Here is a 16,657-nt window from a genome sequence, read left to right on the forward strand (position 1 = left end):
CCCGGGGTGCTTCAGAGCAACCCTTCAGGCCGCCAAGAGTTTTGCGATGACGGCTTCACATATTCGCTCATCTCACCTGTAGGTATTTCGTATAAGTAGGCACTGCATCCTCCGGCCTTCAGAAATGAGGTTTGTGTTGTCTCATCTCTTCCACCTTCGCCTCCTCTCCTCCCTCACCCTCCGTACATCTCTTCTCCCTCCGTCTCCTTTATTTTTTTCACTTCTTCATACAGCTGGGCTGTATTTCGGGTCACAATGGCACCCAATTTCAAAATAATGAAGGCCTTCAACAGTCGTCAGAGAGGCAGTGCCCCACCTCAGAATATTGATACTACGATCGCTGAGACTGAGGCGGCGGCCAATGCATCTGATCAGGACTTAGAGGCTGGTAGTTTTTTGACGGAGACCGAGAGGAACAACAATGTCAGCACTAGCAACCATGGCGACAACCCATACTTGGATGAGTATAGAGCGTATGTTTCCCCTCTCATGTCACAGAAGTCCCGGTATTAATCAGCGTGTTTAGCTTGGTCCGCTATGTCGACACATATAGAGATGCAAATGCGGAAGTGGGGGAGGAGGACTTCTCGCAGCAGAACGAGAAGAGGCCATGGTGGGCGTTTTGGCGAGGCGGAAAGACTGGCTATACTGAAGCTTCTCTGACCGACTTTGAGACTCCTACTGATTGGTTGAACACGGACATCAGAGATGGTCTTTCGTCGATGGAAGTCGAGCGAAGACGGAAATACACTGGATGGAATGAGCTGTCAACTGAGAAGGAGAACATGCTTCTCAAGTTCATCGGCTTCTTCCGCGGTCCTGTTCTCTATGGTTCGTACTACCTACGTCTGCTGCTTAAACCGAATGATCTGATTCTAATATAATCAACAGTTATGGAGGTTGCTGTCATCATTGCTCTGGGCATGCAGGATTGGCTGGATGCTGCTATCATCATCGGTATCCTATTGCTTAATGCCGTCGTTGGTTGGTACCAAGAAAAGCAGGCCGCCGATGTAGTTGCCAGCTTGAAGGGTGATATTGCTATGAAAGCCCGCGTCGTTCGGGATGGCCATGAGATAGAAATCAAGGCCAGGGAACTTGTGCCGGGCGACATCGTGAGTCCCTATCCTTAACGTTTCCTGTGGGATTACTCGCTAACAATAATAGATCATCATTGAAGAAGGCCACGTCGTCGCCGGCGATGCCCGTCTCATCTGCGAATATGAAAACCCCAACGGACAAGCTCAGTATCAAGCGGAACTCACAGCCCAGGACGTCACGTCGCCTCGTCGGGAGAAATTTGAAGAAGGGGATGATGAAGGCACCCCCCATATTGGCCACGCCATAGTCGCTATCGACCAGAGTGCTATCACTGGCGAATCCCTCGCTGTTGATAAATATATGACTGATACTGTCTATTATACTACTGGCTGCAAGCGAGGCAAGGCATACGGTGTAGTCACTGCTGGTGCACAAGCCTCTTTTGTTGGAAAGACGGCTAGCCTCGTCCAAGGTGCTAAGGATTCCGGTCACTTCAAGGCTATCATGGACTCAATCGGAACTACTCTTCTCGTCCTCGTCGTTTTCTGGATCCTCGCAGCCTGGATCGGAGGTTTCTATCGCAACCTCAACATTGTGTTCCCAGAGGAAAGCTCGAATAACCTTTTAACCTATGCTCTCATTCTACTGATCATCGGTGTACCTGTTGGTTTGCCCGTCGTCACTACAACCACCCTGGCAGTTGGTGCCGCCTACCTCGCCAAGGAGAAAGCTATCGTACAAAAGCTGACGGCTATTGAGTCGCTCGCTGGTGTTGATATCCTTTGTTCAGACAAGACGGGCACTTTGACTGCCAACCAGCTCTCCGTCCGTGAACCTTTTGTCATGGAAGGCGTTGATATTAACTGGATGATGGCAGTCGCAGCTCTGGCCTCATCGCACAACATTAAGGCACTTGACCCCATTGATAAAATCACAATTCTCACTCTCAAGAGATACCCCAAGGCCAAGGAGATGATCAGCGAAGGCTGGAAGACTGAGAAGTTTACCCCTTTCGATCCCGTCTCTAAGAGAATTACGGCTATCTGCACCCATGAGGGTGTTCGTTATACCTGCGCCAAGGGTGCTCCTAAGGCTGTTTTGGCCTTGACTAACTGCAGTGAAGAGCAATCCGCTCTTTTCAGAGAGAAGGCTACTGAATTTGCCCGCCGCGGTTTCCGCTCGCTTGCCGTTGCCGTCCAAGAGGAAGATGGCCCGTGGGAGATGCTTGGCATGATTTCTCTCTTTGACCCTCCCCGATCCGACACCGCTCAAACCATTGCCGAAGCACAGGCCCTCGGTCTCTCCGTCAAGATGTTGACCGGTGATGCTATTGCTATTGCTAAGGAAACGTGTCGCATGCTGGCCCTAGGAACCAAGGTCTACAATTCCGATAAGCTTCTCCACAGTGACATGGCTGGCACGGCCATCCATGACCTGTGCGAGAGAGCCGATGGCTTTGCTGAGGTGTTCCCTGAACACAAGTACCAGGTAGTGGAGATGCTTCAACAACGGGGCCACTTGACGGCGATGACTGGTGACGGTGTCAACGATGCACCTTCGCTGAAGAAGTCTGACTGTGGTATCGCCGTCGAGGGCGCTACCGAGGCTGCTCAGGCGGCCGCAGATATCGTCTTCCTCGCTCCAGGCCTCAGCACTATCGTCTCGGCTATCAAGATCTCTCGTCAAATCTTCCAGCGCATGAAGGCTTATATACAGTATCGAATTGCTCTTTGCTTGCATTTGGAGATCTACCTAGTCACTACCATGATCATCATCAACGAAACCATCCGCGCCGACCTTATTGTATTTTTGGCACTATTCGCTGACTTGGCTACTATTGCTGTTGCTTACGACACTGCGCATTACGAGAAACGACCCGTAGAATGGCAACTCCCCAAGATCTGGATTATTAGTGTTGTACTTGGTGCTCTACTTGCTCTCGGGACGTGGATCCTTCGCGGCACGCTTTGGCTCCCGGGAGGTGGCGTCATTCAGCACTATGGCTCGGTGCAAGAAATCATCTTCCTGCAGGTATCGCTTACAGAAAACTGGCTCATCTTTGTCACTCGTGGGTTCGAGACAAGGCCTTCGTGGCAATTGGTCAGTGCCATCTTCGGTGTTGATATTCTCGCATCGCTATTCGCTGCTTTCGGGTGGTTTGCTGGCGGTGAGGGTGAGCCTTCTAGCCCTGCCTCGCTGTCCTCTAAGTTGTCTGGAAACGGCGCAACGGATATCGTGACCATTGTGGTGGTTTGGGTGTACTCGATTGCCTGCGTCATTGTCATTGCTATCATCTACCAGATGATGACACGTATGAAGAGCCTCAACGACCTCGGCCGTAAGAAGAGGTCTGCGCAAGATACTATGATGGAGAACATCCTCACACATCTGAGCAAGGTTGCGCTAGAGCATGAGCGTGACGACAAGGGTGGTGACCGCTTCTACATCGCTCATAAGCAAGTAGTCGAAGAAGAGGAGTAATTGGCCAGGTTTAGACTAGAATGATATCCAAAGGAGCATGGGGTTCGGGTTTTCTCATATTGGGTGGTGCATATTCAATGATAAGGATTTGTCTTATTTTTTTTTATTTTTTTTTTACTTTGCTTTTGCTTTTTTCAACAAACTCGTCGTTCTCTTTGCGGGTACGTGCAGCTATCATGATTATGTACTTTATGTAACTCGCCCTCGACAATAAAAAGATCGGCTTCTTTTGTTCACATGTTCAGACTGTTATGCCCTTTTTTATGTCTTGCACATTCTACCTCGTATCTGCTGTGACTGGATGACCCTATTACCTATTACCCTATTTTCCTTGGTGCTTCATGTAGGCACTTAATCAGGTACTGTATGTAATAGTTAGCTACATGGTAGGTTAGGTATCAATACTATCAACGTAGGGAGGACCTGGGAGGTCCCTAGGTGCGATGCTAGTGTTAGTCAAGTGCAGAGGTTAAGTGGAGAGTCGTGTGTGTCGGTGTCGGTGTCGGTGTCGATCATTCCATGAACCATACTATGATAGGTTCCCTATCAACACGGTCGAGTCTATCTAGGTTAGATATTTTCAATGTTGTATTGTATCTTGAGGCGTACCATGGTATGTATATATTCGTATGTCGTATGTACATGTAGGTATGTAGGACCGGACATATGTAGTATGTATGTATGTATGTATGTATGTATGTATGTATGTATGTATGTATGCATAGGTATGTATGCAAGTTCATCTGCATAGTTAATACATATGTATAGTGTATGTAATGCATCAGGGTAAATGGAGACTTTTTTGAAAAAAGAAAAAGAAAAAGTACGTATAAACATTACCTGTCTGGTACATAGGATTCTGTGTGTACTACCATGTAGGTCAGTAGGTGAAACATGTTAAACGTAAAAGCTATACCAATATCATCGCTATGTGCACACCGGATAAGGTACCGACTGGATACATGCGCAGGTTGCCGAGATGCAGGTGGCAGCTCTTGCAGCTTCTTGCATTTGCCTCGAATCAGGATTTCAGATGTTGCATAATGTTGCACAGGTATCTACAAGCCTAATTCAACTTTCTGACCAATCAAAGGCCTTAGACGACTTTGTGGCCCGTGCATCAGGATTGTTGACTGGGCAACAGCAACTGGGGGAGCCCCTTGGAAAACAGTGCCTATTATGTAGTACATGTTGTCTTGTACTTGGATTTGCATAGATTTTAGCGGCGGGCGCTTGTGATTTTGGTGGGACAACTAGACTTGGCCCGCTATCCCCCACTCCCCACTTTCCTCAAGTCTGTTTACATCCACCGCCGTCCAAATAACCTCCTACACCTGCGATCTCAACCGTCGACCACCTGCCATCAACATCTTCATCCTCACCACACACATTTCCTCGTTTTTTCTTTTCTGGCTGAGAGGGAAAAAAAGATAGGAAAGGAAACAAATAAACAGTCTTTGGTCATAGTTTGGTTACTTTTCTCTACCTACTTGACCTTCTAATTTTACATACTCTTTTTATTTTATTTTTTTCTCATCTCACAACAATCCATACGCCCGTCTCACGTAGATCTCGATTGAATCGCGTGTAAACATTGATTGATCTCTTATCAACACACAATAGCATTCCTTGAAAGCCACTCTTCCCTTTGACATCGTTCTACGTCGCATACTACAAACAACACAACGGCATTGCGCTTCGCATCACGCCAACGCCGCGAGCGTACTCATTTTCTCTGTATTCTTCAATCCCCCCTCTGGGTGACATGAATTGGCCATAATTGAACCCCAATCTGCAAGTCCTTATCTGCCAACATGGCTTCTGATGAGCAACCAGTAAGTAACCTACCTACATATTATGCATCCAGCAGAAAAATAGAGGAATAGCCAATTGACAACTCCATCTTTAGGTAACGCAACCTTTGCGCATTTCTAAGAACAACACACCCATCACATCGCCAATTAAGAGTAGCATTCCTCGTCCGCTATCTGAAATATCAGCCACAGAACAGCGACGCAATTCCCCAAGCTGGACCGGATCTCCAAAGGTAAGTTTCTAGCCTGCATCAGCTTGTCTCAAACCATCCATTGCTAACACGCATTTCATAGAAAATGGGTCTCAACACCGACTCATCGCCATTCCAATCATCCCCCTTGGACAGCACCAGTTCCCCTCGTCTTTTCTGGCAGAATCGCAATGCTAATGGCAGGCCGGAAAACGATCTCTATGCTGGTCGCAATGGATCTCCTTCGCCAAATAGGCGCTCTTCTATTGAGCGCCTGCAAAAGGCATCTCGCGTAAAGAACAGCACCATGTTTGCCCGGGAGCAAAAGCTAGAGTATGACCCGACACGTATACCAACAATTGAGCGCCCTCTCGCTAAAGTCCAGGGCAATGCGTTCACTGGCAGCGGTGTCCCTGGCCTTCGACCAAGCCATATTCGTTCCGAAAGTCAAAACAGTGTCCAGAATAGTGGTTCCTACAGCCCTACCAAGGGTAGCTCTCGGCCAATGCCGGGCGTTACTAGCCCAGGATCCCCAAGCAAAGAACAATTCTCTCCCATGAAGTCATCCTTATCCTCAGCTCGGTTCAAGAGCAGTCAAGATTCCCAGACTGACGATGTCTTCTCTGACCCGGCGTCCGAAACCCACGAGCTTCCAAGCGGTAAATCACTCCACCGGCATGCTAAATCTGTCACCTTTGATGCTGCACCACCTCAAATCAATGAATATGAGATGGCAACTCCCGACCTGTCCTCGATTGGAACCAACTCTCGAGAAGGCAGCTTTGAAGACGACGAGGATGAAGACTATATCTATGGCCATTATCCTGGAGAAGATGGTGAAGTGCAAGACGATAGTTTCGACGCCACTCTGGAAGACACGGATAAGACCCCTGTCGTTGGTCCTGATGATTGGCGTCAGGACAGAGATGCGCGCTACGACAGCAGCCCTATGCCTGAAGGCACTTTAGCACAAGCATCCTCACCACAGTCACAGCATTGTCGAACGGACTCGTCTGCTTCTAGCAGCGACCATCGACCGCTCCCCCCTCTTCCAGGAATGGGCCACGCGCGATCTCAATCAGCGTCTTCTTCTAACGGACTCTCTGCCACAGCAGAGCGTATGCTTGGCTCTCCCCGAAGTCTCCCCTCGCCGCCACCAGCTTCGGTAAGCAAGTCCGAGCTACACAACATCGGCAATGGCAGCATGTCTTTGGAGGAGCGGCTAAAGCTCATGATGCTCGATGAGACTAGCCCCAAATCTGATGCCAGCTCGAAGACCTTCGCGGAACAACAACGAGAGCGTCGAATGCGACGAGCCGGAGCTCGTGAAAGAGTTACGAGTCCTACCCCTGACCATGAAAGGCACGAAGAGCTTGATGGTGTAACTAGTGAGGAAGATGACACACTGGGTGATCTATCCGGACTTGACATGGATTACCAACTTCCAAGCATCTCTCGCCAATCCATCCTTCGACGTGTTAATGGCAATAAGACGATGGAGCGGGAGTCTGATTTTACTTTCAACTCGCCGGGTCCAGACTCGAGTCTTGCTCACGCAGCTCCTTACGACCCCGATGTCCCTATTGCTAGCATCGAAGACTCTGTTCTTGATGATATCACAGAGCAAATGGAGGATAGCGTAGTAATTCATGAGACTGAGGATGACAAAGACGATGTATACGATCTATACCAACGATCTGAGGACGGTGAAGACGGCGATGATGGCTCGGATGGAGATGATGTATCACAGAAGGATGAGCATGATGAGCATGATGAGCATGATGAGCACGACGATGATACGGACAGCCAAAGCCATTACTCAGATGAGATGCACAAGCCGCAGCCTGCAGCCGGCCAATCTGTGGAAGATCAAGTGACAACTCCTCGAGCAGTTAGCCCCGTGTCTGAAGGCGGCATCACGAATTTCAGTGCGACGCTACCGCAGATAAATAATCCGTATAAGGATGCGGAATTTACGCGCAGCTTGCAGTCGCACATGCTACCAAGGCCCAAGGACGCGGGTGCCCTTACTTATTCAGAGATTCGTAAGACGTCTGACCCACAAGTCCATCTGCAACGGCCCGCCACCCCACCAAAGTTGTTTTCAAAGCCTGAGTATGATGGCTCCGGTTGGGGCGAGCCCGAAGACGAAGATGAGGAGGAAGAAGAACCCGGCACTCCTGAATCCGTTATTCATCATCCTGTCCCCGATGACGAAGAGGACGAAACAGAGGACGATGTATCAGAGGAAGAAGAAGATGAAGAAGAAGAAGAGCTAGAGGAGGGAATATCCTTATCTGAGGATGATCTTGAGGATTTTCTCATTGAATCCCCGGCAATTCCAGAGCGAGAAGCAACCATTAAGTCCACCTCCGGATCTAAGCTCAAGACTCGCCCTTCCGCAACTCCTTCTGATATTATGGCCATGCGCGAAGCCCGTAGACAAGTAAGCCGCGAGATAGCGCCAATAGTCCCCCCCATTCCAGAGCGACATCGTAGCCGGCTCTCTCATGACCTAGCACCTGGCCATCTTGAGGTCCCTACTGGTGACGATTTCCTCGAACGTCATCCCAGCTTCAAAGAGCGGAGCCTAACTCTGGACCTCGATTTGGGACTTAGCCTCGATCAGGATTTCGAGAGGGTTATCGAGGCACAAAAGGTAGGAACTAGTAACCTCCCCTCCATACATGAGGACAAACCCACCTCCAATTTCTCAACAAAACAAACCCCAATTCATTCTCCCACAAAAAACGAACTCTCCATCACACCATTCCAAGCATCTCAGAATACTAACCATGGTGTTCACAAACAGCGCGGTTACCTGATGCGCCAAAATACAAAGCTTGTGACTGCCAGTGACAAAGAAACTGACGAAACACGACCCGGAACCCGATCAGCAGGTAACTCACCAATTAAGCAGCAGAGGCCACAGTCGTGGACTGTTGAGCCTTGGAACGGTAAGCACAGAAAGAGTATCAAGAAGCGACACGGCCCGAGCATTGGTGGTCAGGTGCCACCTTTGCCTGGCCGAGAGAGCAACGCAACCGGAATGAACTCGCTGCCCGAAGAAGAGGCTCCTGAGCTGGCCACTGAAGAATGTGGTGAGAGAGGAAGACTGTTTGTGAAGGTGATGGGTGTGAAAGATCTTGACCTTCCCCTACCCAAGAGTAAGTTCCATGCCCAGAAAGCAAAAAGCTTGTCTTGTCCAGTAAGTCTTGATGAAGTACTAACCTTGTATCAGATGAACGAACATGGTTCAGCCTTACCCTGGACAATGGTGTACACTGTGTCACCACATCTTGGCTCGAGTTGGCTCGCAATGCACCGATTGGCCAGGAGTTTGAGCTTGTTGTCCCTAATGAACTTGAATTTCAACTTACCCTCAACGTAAAGCTGGAACGACCCGCCCCTCAGGATGTCCCACTCTCACCCACCAAAGTATCAAAGCCTAAGTCTTCGGCCTTTTCTCGCGTCTTTGCAAGTCCCAAGAAGCGAAAGGAAATGGAGGCTCGCCAGCGTGCGGAGGAGCAAGCGTATGCTCAAGCTCAGCGAGATGCTGCTGCTAAACAGAGAAGTGTTGTGCCTACTGCTTGGGATCTACTCTCCCCACTCGCAGCTGATGATGGTACCTTCGCGCGCTCCTATGTCTGCCTTAAGGAGCATGAGTCGCGTTGCTATGGTCGTCCTTACATGGTTGAGATTGCTGCCTTCAATGAGTGGGCTACCGAAGAAGCTGCCTTTGCCAGTAGCGTCAAGAGCAAGCGTGCTGGAGTTCCCAGCAACTCAGTCGTTCGTCGAGCACCTTACAAGATCGGCAAACTCGAAGTACAGCTACTCTTCGTGCCACGACCCAAGGGCTCCTTGGATGACGAAATGCCTAAGAGCATGAACAACTGTATCCGAGAACTCAAGGCTGCTGAGGAGAGACTGAGCAGAAACTGGGAAGGCCACTTGAGTCAACAAGGCGGTGACTGCCCTGTAAGTTCTAATGCTAATATAAGTCCCTCGAAGTGGTTGAAGATTACTAACCTTGCAAATAGTACTGGCGTCGTCGTTACTTCAAGCTTGTTGGCACCAAGCTTACTGCCTATCACGAGACCACACGTCAACCTCGTGCGACAATCAACCTCTCTAATGCCAAGCGTCTCATTGATGACCGTCGACAACTAGTTGACCCTGAGACTACCGGTCGCGGTGGCAAGAGACGTCGTTCTGCATTCGCAGAAGAGGAAGAGGGCTACATGTTTGTCGAAGAAGGCTTCCGTATCCGCTTCAACAATGGCGAGATTATTGACTTTTATGCCGATACCCGCGAAGACAAGCACGGTTGGATGGATGTCTTGGGTGATGTCATCGGCCGAGTTGGCGAGGAAGAGGACAGTGGAAATGCCCCTACTGGTCGTCGCAAGTGGTGTGAACTTGTCCTCAAGAGGGAAGAGATGCTTCGCAAGCGTGCTGACAGTAGACGAGTTCATTCAAGGACTAAGAGCATGATTGTCTAAACGTCTGACCTGGCCGCGGCAAGTGTTCACCATTGTTATCTGGCCACAGAAAATGAGAAAACGAAAATCATGCCCGATATGATAATGCACATGTTGATCTGCGTATGACTTGATGATCAGCATTACGGCACGGCTACACTTTCGCTTTTCCACCCTGCCATCCAATTCTTCACAAGGTTTGTTCATTCAGAAGCCTGCATTGGCTGTCTTGAATGGACTATTGCTGCACCACCGTTTGCTGGTCAGCCATTACACGCAACACACCCCTCTTTCCCCTGTTTATGGAGGTGTTGGCTTTGCCTCAGAAAAGCTCTTTCATTGTACATTTCTAATTAATCACTGTCTCCCCCCCTTTTTTCTTTCCCCCTTTTTTCAAAAAAACTTTCAGCACGCATGGCTGGCCCCCTTTGATGCAAGTTGCAAAAGATTCAAAGGAGGAGGAGGAGGAGGAGGAGAAGGAAAAAAAAATAAGGAGAGTGAAAAGAATGGAGAATGGAAACAACGGCCCCGGCCCCCCCTCTCCCCCCGAAAGAAGAACAACAGCAAGCCTGGAGCTCTGAAGTCTAGTAAGCTAAGGAGTGATGGCGTGTATTTGGTGGTGGGATGTGTGGTTTTTGAGGGCTTACATATATCTAAAGTGTTAGGGGAGTTCTTTTTTTACACCAATGGATGGCGAAAGATCAAGTCTTTTCTTGTCTTGTCTGTCTATCCGTCTGTGTCTGTAAGGCTGTGTTTTAAGGCATTGCGTGCTGGCTGGTGCGTGCGTGCTTGCTTGACTTGCTTGACTTGATTATAATAAAATCCACTACTACTGAACCATTGAAGTCTTTTATGCGTGTTTCTGTTACTACGTGTGTATGTGCCTAATCTATGTGGTTGTACTACTATAGGAATTGTGATGACACCTGCAGACATGCTACATAAGTATGTTGTATCAAGAAATTCCATAAGCAAGCACTTGGTGATAAGTAATAAGTGGTACCAAAAGTTTCATATACTATACTACTTACACCTATTTGCTAGGTGCCTGGGCAGAGGCCAAGACAGCTTCGTTTTCGCATGTCTCGCATTAATTACCTAGCATTGAAACCTTATGATTCATCTTGTCTTTTCCTTCAGTATTTGAGTAGGCACCCAGGTAGCTGAATCAACATGACTTCTATCCCTGGGTATAGAAGATATATTAGGTAGGTATCGACTACCTAGTAGCTCTCACCTATGCCACACTTACTACCCTACACTACACTACATCCGCCTATCCACACATGCATACATCCCACGCACACAGATATCATACCACACATCTAGCCTTTCTCGGGGATATATATTCCTTTTCGACTTGAGACCCTCCACTGCAAGATAGAAACAACAACAGGAAAAACCAGTAACTTGAGATCTCTCGTTGCTCGAGATAGCCCCGTCCTTCATCTCCCTTCTTTGTCCCCTCCCCCCCTTCCCTATTTATCCAGAGTGTTCAATGCAAATGCACTCAGTTTTAACGGGTTCAACCTAGTGTCCATACCGGGGCCTTTACCAAGACCTGTCGCCCTCTTACCTCCACTGCTAAGAAACCAGCGAACCGAACCTTGGAAGCGTCTTTGGGTGGTGGTGGTACCCCTGCTGCTGTCGAGGATGCCGTGTCAGTATTAACCGAAGCCGTGCTACCTTTTCTGCTCCCGGGATACGGTGTCCCGCTGAGCATTGTCAACATACCACTTTTTGTCTTTTCTCGTTTAGCGGCAGCAGTTTTCTCGCTGTCCTTATCGTTGTTCTCTTCCACGTCTTCTGGGGCGTCCGGTAAAGGAGGCAAGCCCGTCTTCTCCGGTTCCATGAAGTCGGGTTGCACGATGTCTCCAGGGAGGGGATAAGTAATGGCTACATCTCGGCTTTCTAAGGGTAGGTTGGCAGCAATGCCCACTGCTAACTCAACAATCATCGAAGCGCTACCGTCTACGCCTGCCGGGGGCGGATCCGTGAGATACTGAAATAGAGTGGCCGTGAGATTGTTGGTGGCCATCTTGGTGAAATCGGCGCGATACTCAGCGCTTTCAGGCGAATTGAGCACCTGTTGGAGTCCTTCCAAAGTGGCCATTCGCCAATTCACGACCTTAGCTGTTAACGCATCGAATTCTTCCTGGCTGTTTAGTGTGTACGAGAACCTTCGGATATTCTGCTCTATTTGTTTCAAGCTGGCGCTGACGTGGAAGTCCAAACCAGGATGGAAACACTTATTGAAAACCTCTTCCACTATCCATCGAACGATAATAGCCCGCCCAACTGCAGTCATCTCCTGTTTGCCGGTCTTGATCGCTTCTGGGCTAACATACCTCTCGATCCAACCTGGCAGCGTTCGCCAATCTTTACGAATATTAAATGCCAGGTTGTTAACCGCGCCGTTAAGACGATTAAAACGGGTTGAATACTCGTTGTCATCGAGTGCTGTGCGAGACTGAGACATTCTCTGATTCGCAACGGCATTTTGTAATTGTTCGACTTGAGAAGTCAACTGTTCGATCTGCGCCTTACCATCGAAATAGAGCCTCTTCACATTCTTGTACTTGGTCACTGCAATATAAAGTAAGTACTTTGCCTAGCAAGGCTATGGAGGAAAAAAAAAAAAAAAAAGACCCGGCTTCATACATAGGTCCTTGAATTGTTTCTCCGGGTCGGCGTCCCCACCTGCTGCGGGCTGGGGACTATTACGACCCTCGGCGCCAGGCCCATCAAACTGCGCCCGGTCCGGTACACCGCTAGTACGATAGCTCTGTGGTGTACCTGATACACTTGGCGTAGGTGGTGGAAGGGAACCCATTGTATTCATTGGCCCTTGGCTATGTCTATAACCGGGTGGAGGGCCCGGAGGGGGTTCGACGGAGCGCATTGGCTTGTCTTGGTCTCCAGTTCTACGGGTCTGACCAGATCCTCCAGCCGGGGGTGCCATGTTCTGCGTCTGGTCCGTTAGCGTCGACGATTGCTGCGAGTTTGGTGGATGCTGTTGGCCCTGTTGTGTAAGTTTTACGGAGGATGGGTCCTGAGTAGGTTGTGAGCTGACTGGTAGTTGCTGTTGCTCTGGATCAGATTCAAGCGACTCATATGACACCTGAGAAATGGTTTCTGGGTTGGGCGGCTGCGAGCTTCCAGTACTGAGATGCCCGGTAAAAGCAGATGGCCGACGATCTCCTAATTGGTATTGCTCGTAATTAGGAGGGTATGGGTACTGATTTGGGGTATGGTCAACAATAATTTGGCCAGCGTATGGCGATTGCTCTGCTTGCGCCTGTACCTGGGCTGCTTGAGCTTGAGCTTGAGCTTGTGCCTGTGCCTGTGCCTGTGCCTGTGCCTGTGCTTGCGCTTGCGCCTGAGCCTGGGCTTGTGCCTGTGCCTGAGCCTGGGCTTGTAGTTGAGCTTGGTGTTGAGCGATAGCTTGCTGTTGGTGGAAAACAAGGTCGTCGCGGCCGTAGGGTGAAGAGTCAGTCTCTGTGTCGGACTCGACAGGAACTTGCTTAATTGTATTCTGAGGTGGATCTGAACGGTTCTATAAAAATAACTCTTGGTTAGAATTAACTACAAAGGAGATATCTTGGAGATCGCATACTGGCTGGATTGGTGAGTGGTGACTACGGGAACTAGTGGATTGTGGCGAGACCCAATCGGGGTGGTCGACAGGTCGTGACAATAATGAATTCCCTCTAGGTGTGTTACTTGCACGTTTGGAAGGTCGACGAGTCAAGCCAGAATTATCGTAAGAAACGTCCGGGTAGTGGTCCGAAGTGGGCCTGCTGGTGGAGGAAGAGTTACCAGATAGGATATTCTTAAGCAATTTCCGAGTTGATCGCTTTGTTTCAGTGGGGGCGGTTTGTGTATGTGGTATGGATGGCTGATTGGGAGGGATAGCAGGAGAAGAAACGGTATGGGGTAAACTGTCAACCGAGCTCGAAGCGATACCAAATGGTTGCTGGGTCTGAAGTGGGTTTAATTGGGAATATCTTGCAGACTGGGAGCGAGACACTAATTCAGCGAAATTATCGTGGGGCTGCTGCCGCGCGGTGTAAGCAGCACCGGCTTGATTGAGGGGTATTGAATTAGTGGGTAAATTATTTGGGTTGGATCCGAATATTTCTAGGGGATGGCCCGTCTGGCTTTGTTGCTGGATACCTAATTGAGGGTGGTGCGGGTGTGGATGCTGATGCTGGTGCTGATACTGCTGGTACTGCTGCTGCTGGTGCTGCTGGTGCTGGTGTTGCTGGTGCTGGTGCTGCTGGTGCTGGTGTTGCTGGTGCTGGTGCTGGTGCTGCTGATGTGAGGAGGAGATATGTGGAGTTTGCTGCTGTGGTTGTGGTTGGATGGACCTGTTATCGGCTTGCTGTGGTGGTAGTGAGGGCTGCGGTGGTGGCAGCTGTTGCTGAAAAGACTCACTAGAGCTTAGGCCGATTGACGAGGCTGAAGACGGCGTAATATTGGACTCGCCAGCAGAATTGGGGCCGGATACAGGGACAGAGATGTTGCCAACTAGAGAAATAGGTATACCAGCGGCAGATGGTCGACGTCCTCCTCCGCTGATTGAAGGTGCAGGTCCCGAAATAGGCACGGGAGGAGGAGCAGAAGAAAAAGTATTAGCAGGCGTAGCAGTTGTAATAGGCGTAGTGGTAGTAGCGGTGGTACTGGCTTGCTGTTGATGAGGGTGATGGGGCGGTGCAGTAGCTCCACTGCCCGCTACCTGTTGTTGATGGGACAAAAGCTGTTGCTGATGCTGCTGTTGCTGGTGCTGAAGCTGTTGCTGCTGAATCTGGAACTGTTGTTGCTGATGATGAAGATGGAGCTGTTGCTGTTGCTGTTGCTCAACCAAATTATGCTGAGAACGATTGCTATGCTTGCCAATGCGACCGAACGAGGGCATAATGGTATTATCGTGTCAGTTCGCACTCACTGACGTAGATTTGAGCTTTTTCTCTCTTTGCACGTACTACCTCTTCTTCTTCTTTTTCCTTTCTTTTTTCTTCTCTTTTTTTCTTTCTTTCTTTCACACACACACACACACTCTCTCTCTTTTCTACAGTCGCAAATCTACTTAGAAGTGTAAAAGTAAACAAGCTAACCTAAATAATTGAGAAAATGAGGCAAAGCACAGAAGTAGTGATATGGAATTGTTCTGCGCAAAAGGTACCGGCTCTGATTTGAGCTACGTCGCGGGGGATATTGGATTCGCACATGCAACCCCTCTACAGTTGTATTGTACTTGTACAAGGATTGCAAGTGCTGAAAGGGGGGGCTGTGCTGACGATGTTTCCTCTTCCCCAGTTGATCCAGTTGATCCAGTTGATCCAGTAGCTCCAGTACATGTACTCCAGTCTCCAGGTGCTTGCTTTCAATGTTCAGTCACGGTGTTGGCTTATTCGAATCGGTACCTAATGTAGGTAGGTCGGAAGGGAATCCTGGGTACCTAGTACTGGGTACCCGGTGCTGGGTACTGAATACTGGGTACTGGGTACTGAGTATGTACTGGTGGCCCAGGTGGGTTCAGATGGCCGGCCAGAGGTTATCTATCTTCCCCAGTCGTATAAATGAATGAATGAATAGAACTCGCTAACTCGGCGTGGTTTGATTTGATTGACAATTGTATATAATAAAACGGGTTAGGTTTCAAAAAAATCCCGAGTTTGTCAATTCTAATTGTCTCCTCAGACTCCTCTCTTCCCACTTCTGACGTTACTAACCTAGGCAGTTAGGGACGGCGCAGGTGACAAAGCAACAGTGGTTCTAAATAGGCTGAACCAATAGTTGTATCTAGTAGGGATCGACGTCAAGTTAAAAAAGGAAGGGGAAAAAAAGAGCGTGATAATAGGAAGATAACCCAAAGCGATCTTGACGGCCAGGAACTTCAATGTATGCAGGTATGTACATAACAAAGAATGGAGACATACATAGGACCATGCGACGACATGCAACATGCGTTAATTAACCTAAAAGATGTCTAGTTAAGTCATATATATTATAGTGTGCATGTGCTAGTATTGTACAATGTAAAGAGTGCACAAACAAAAGGGTTCAAAGTTGTCAAGAGACAGGAAATGGGGAGAAGCCTAATAAGGAAGAGAAATTTGAAAAAATAAAAATAAAAAAATAAAAAAATGAGAGGTGAGCAAAAAATCAAGATCGCATTGTTCAGAAATCGCTGCGCGAGAAAGCACTACTGTGTAAATGTTTCAGTTAATACTCAACATGAATGCTCTTTCTTTGCTACGTCGGCAGTACTTACCTGCGCATGATGTACAACATACATAAGTACTATACTACCTAGGTAGGTACTACTAGGTAGGTTAGGCAGATTCAATGTAGGTGTGTATGTACGACAGAGTTTCTTTTCTTTTATTTTCTTTTTCTCCCTTCTCCAATAATGATCTATGCTAACCTTTAGTACTCTAAAGTGATATGTCGTTTCAATGGAAGTCAAGCCCAATGGATTGAACATATGTACACGTTGTAATGTCCAATACAATAACTATTAGGTACTACCTATGGCAGCTTGAACCAGCTAACTGTGCTATTCTTGGTTCTTTTCTTGTAGGCAGATCAAGCGGGTCAACCTGGTCAGTTAAGAGACCCTGATTACCTTCTGTGCGCCTGCATA

General features: G+C 48.6%; 3 protein-coding genes across 3 annotated transcripts; 2 read left to right on the forward strand and 1 right to left on the reverse strand.

Annotated features, from left to right (window-relative positions):
• On the forward strand, positions 1 to 3,753 carry GGS25DRAFT_135784 (plasma membrane H+-ATPase). The gene is made up of 4 exons (XM_049256268.1): positions 1 to 473; positions 527 to 831; positions 892 to 1,115; positions 1,168 to 3,753. The coding sequence occupies exons 1-4, from the start codon at positions 256 to 258 to the stop codon at positions 3,520 to 3,522; spliced, it is 3,102 nt and encodes a 1,033-aa protein (XP_049120360.1). The 5' UTR covers positions 1 to 255; the 3' UTR covers positions 3,523 to 3,753.
• A 1,427-nt stretch (positions 3,754 to 5,180) lies between these two features.
• Positions 5,181 to 10,382, forward strand: GGS25DRAFT_135886 (DUF1709-domain-containing protein). Its single transcript, XM_049256269.1, has 6 exons — positions 5,181 to 5,357; positions 5,432 to 5,569; positions 5,631 to 8,186; positions 8,340 to 8,694; positions 8,769 to 9,505; positions 9,568 to 10,382. The coding sequence occupies exons 1-6, from the start codon at positions 5,337 to 5,339 to the stop codon at positions 10,027 to 10,029; spliced, it is 4,269 nt and encodes a 1,422-aa protein (XP_049120361.1). The 5' UTR covers positions 5,181 to 5,336; the 3' UTR covers positions 10,030 to 10,382.
• Positions 10,383 to 11,321: 939 nt separating this feature from the next.
• On the reverse strand, positions 11,322 to 15,046 carry GGS25DRAFT_135923 (uncharacterized protein). The gene is made up of 3 exons (XM_049256270.1): positions 13,625 to 15,046; positions 12,670 to 13,564; positions 11,322 to 12,594 (listed from the first exon to the last, which is right to left on the reverse strand). The coding sequence occupies exons 1-3, from the start codon at positions 14,924 to 14,926 to the stop codon at positions 11,534 to 11,536; spliced, it is 3,258 nt and encodes a 1,085-aa protein (XP_049120362.1). The 5' UTR covers positions 14,927 to 15,046; the 3' UTR covers positions 11,322 to 11,533.
• Between the last annotated feature and the right edge of the window lie 1,611 nt (positions 15,047 to 16,657).

Source organism: Hypoxylon fragiforme (assembly GCF_022984875.1).
Source record: "Hypoxylon fragiforme strain CBS 206.31 chromosome Unknown GGS25scaffold_2, whole genome shotgun sequence".
In the NCBI taxonomy this organism is placed as follows: domain Eukaryota; kingdom Fungi; phylum Ascomycota; class Sordariomycetes; order Xylariales; family Hypoxylaceae; genus Hypoxylon; species Hypoxylon fragiforme.

Bases quoted from the DNA above. Each gene is read 5' to 3' on its own strand.
- GGS25DRAFT_135784 (XM_049256268.1), top strand. From the start codon at position 256: ATGGCACCCAATTTCAAAATAATGAAGGCCTTCAACAGTCGTCAGAGA. The intron at 474-526 runs GTATGTTTCCCC...CAGCGTGTTTAG, and splicing joins TACTTGGATGAGTATAGAGC to CTTGGTCCGCTATGTCGACA. The intron at 832-891 runs GTTCGTACTACC...TATAATCAACAG, and splicing joins CCGCGGTCCTGTTCTCTATG to TTATGGAGGTTGCTGTCATC.
- GGS25DRAFT_135886 (XM_049256269.1), top strand. From the start codon at position 5,337: ATGGCTTCTGATGAGCAACCA. The intron at 5,570-5,630 runs GTAAGTTTCTAG...CGCATTTCATAG, and splicing joins GCTGGACCGGATCTCCAAAG to AAAATGGGTCTCAACACCGA. The intron at 9,506-9,567 runs GTAAGTTCTAAT...CCTTGCAAATAG, and splicing joins AACAAGGCGGTGACTGCCCT to TACTGGCGTCGTCGTTACTT.
- GGS25DRAFT_135923 (XM_049256270.1), bottom strand. From the start codon at position 14,926: ATGCCCTCGTTCGGTCGCATTGGCAAGCATAGCAATCGTTCTCAGCAT. The intron at 13,565-13,624 runs GTATGCGATCTC...TTATTTTTATAG, and splicing joins ACCACTCACCAATCCAGCCA to AACCGTTCAGATCCACCTCA. The intron at 12,595-12,669 runs GTATGAAGCCGG...TTTATATTGCAG, and splicing joins GAAACAATTCAAGGACCTAT to TGACCAAGTACAAGAATGTG.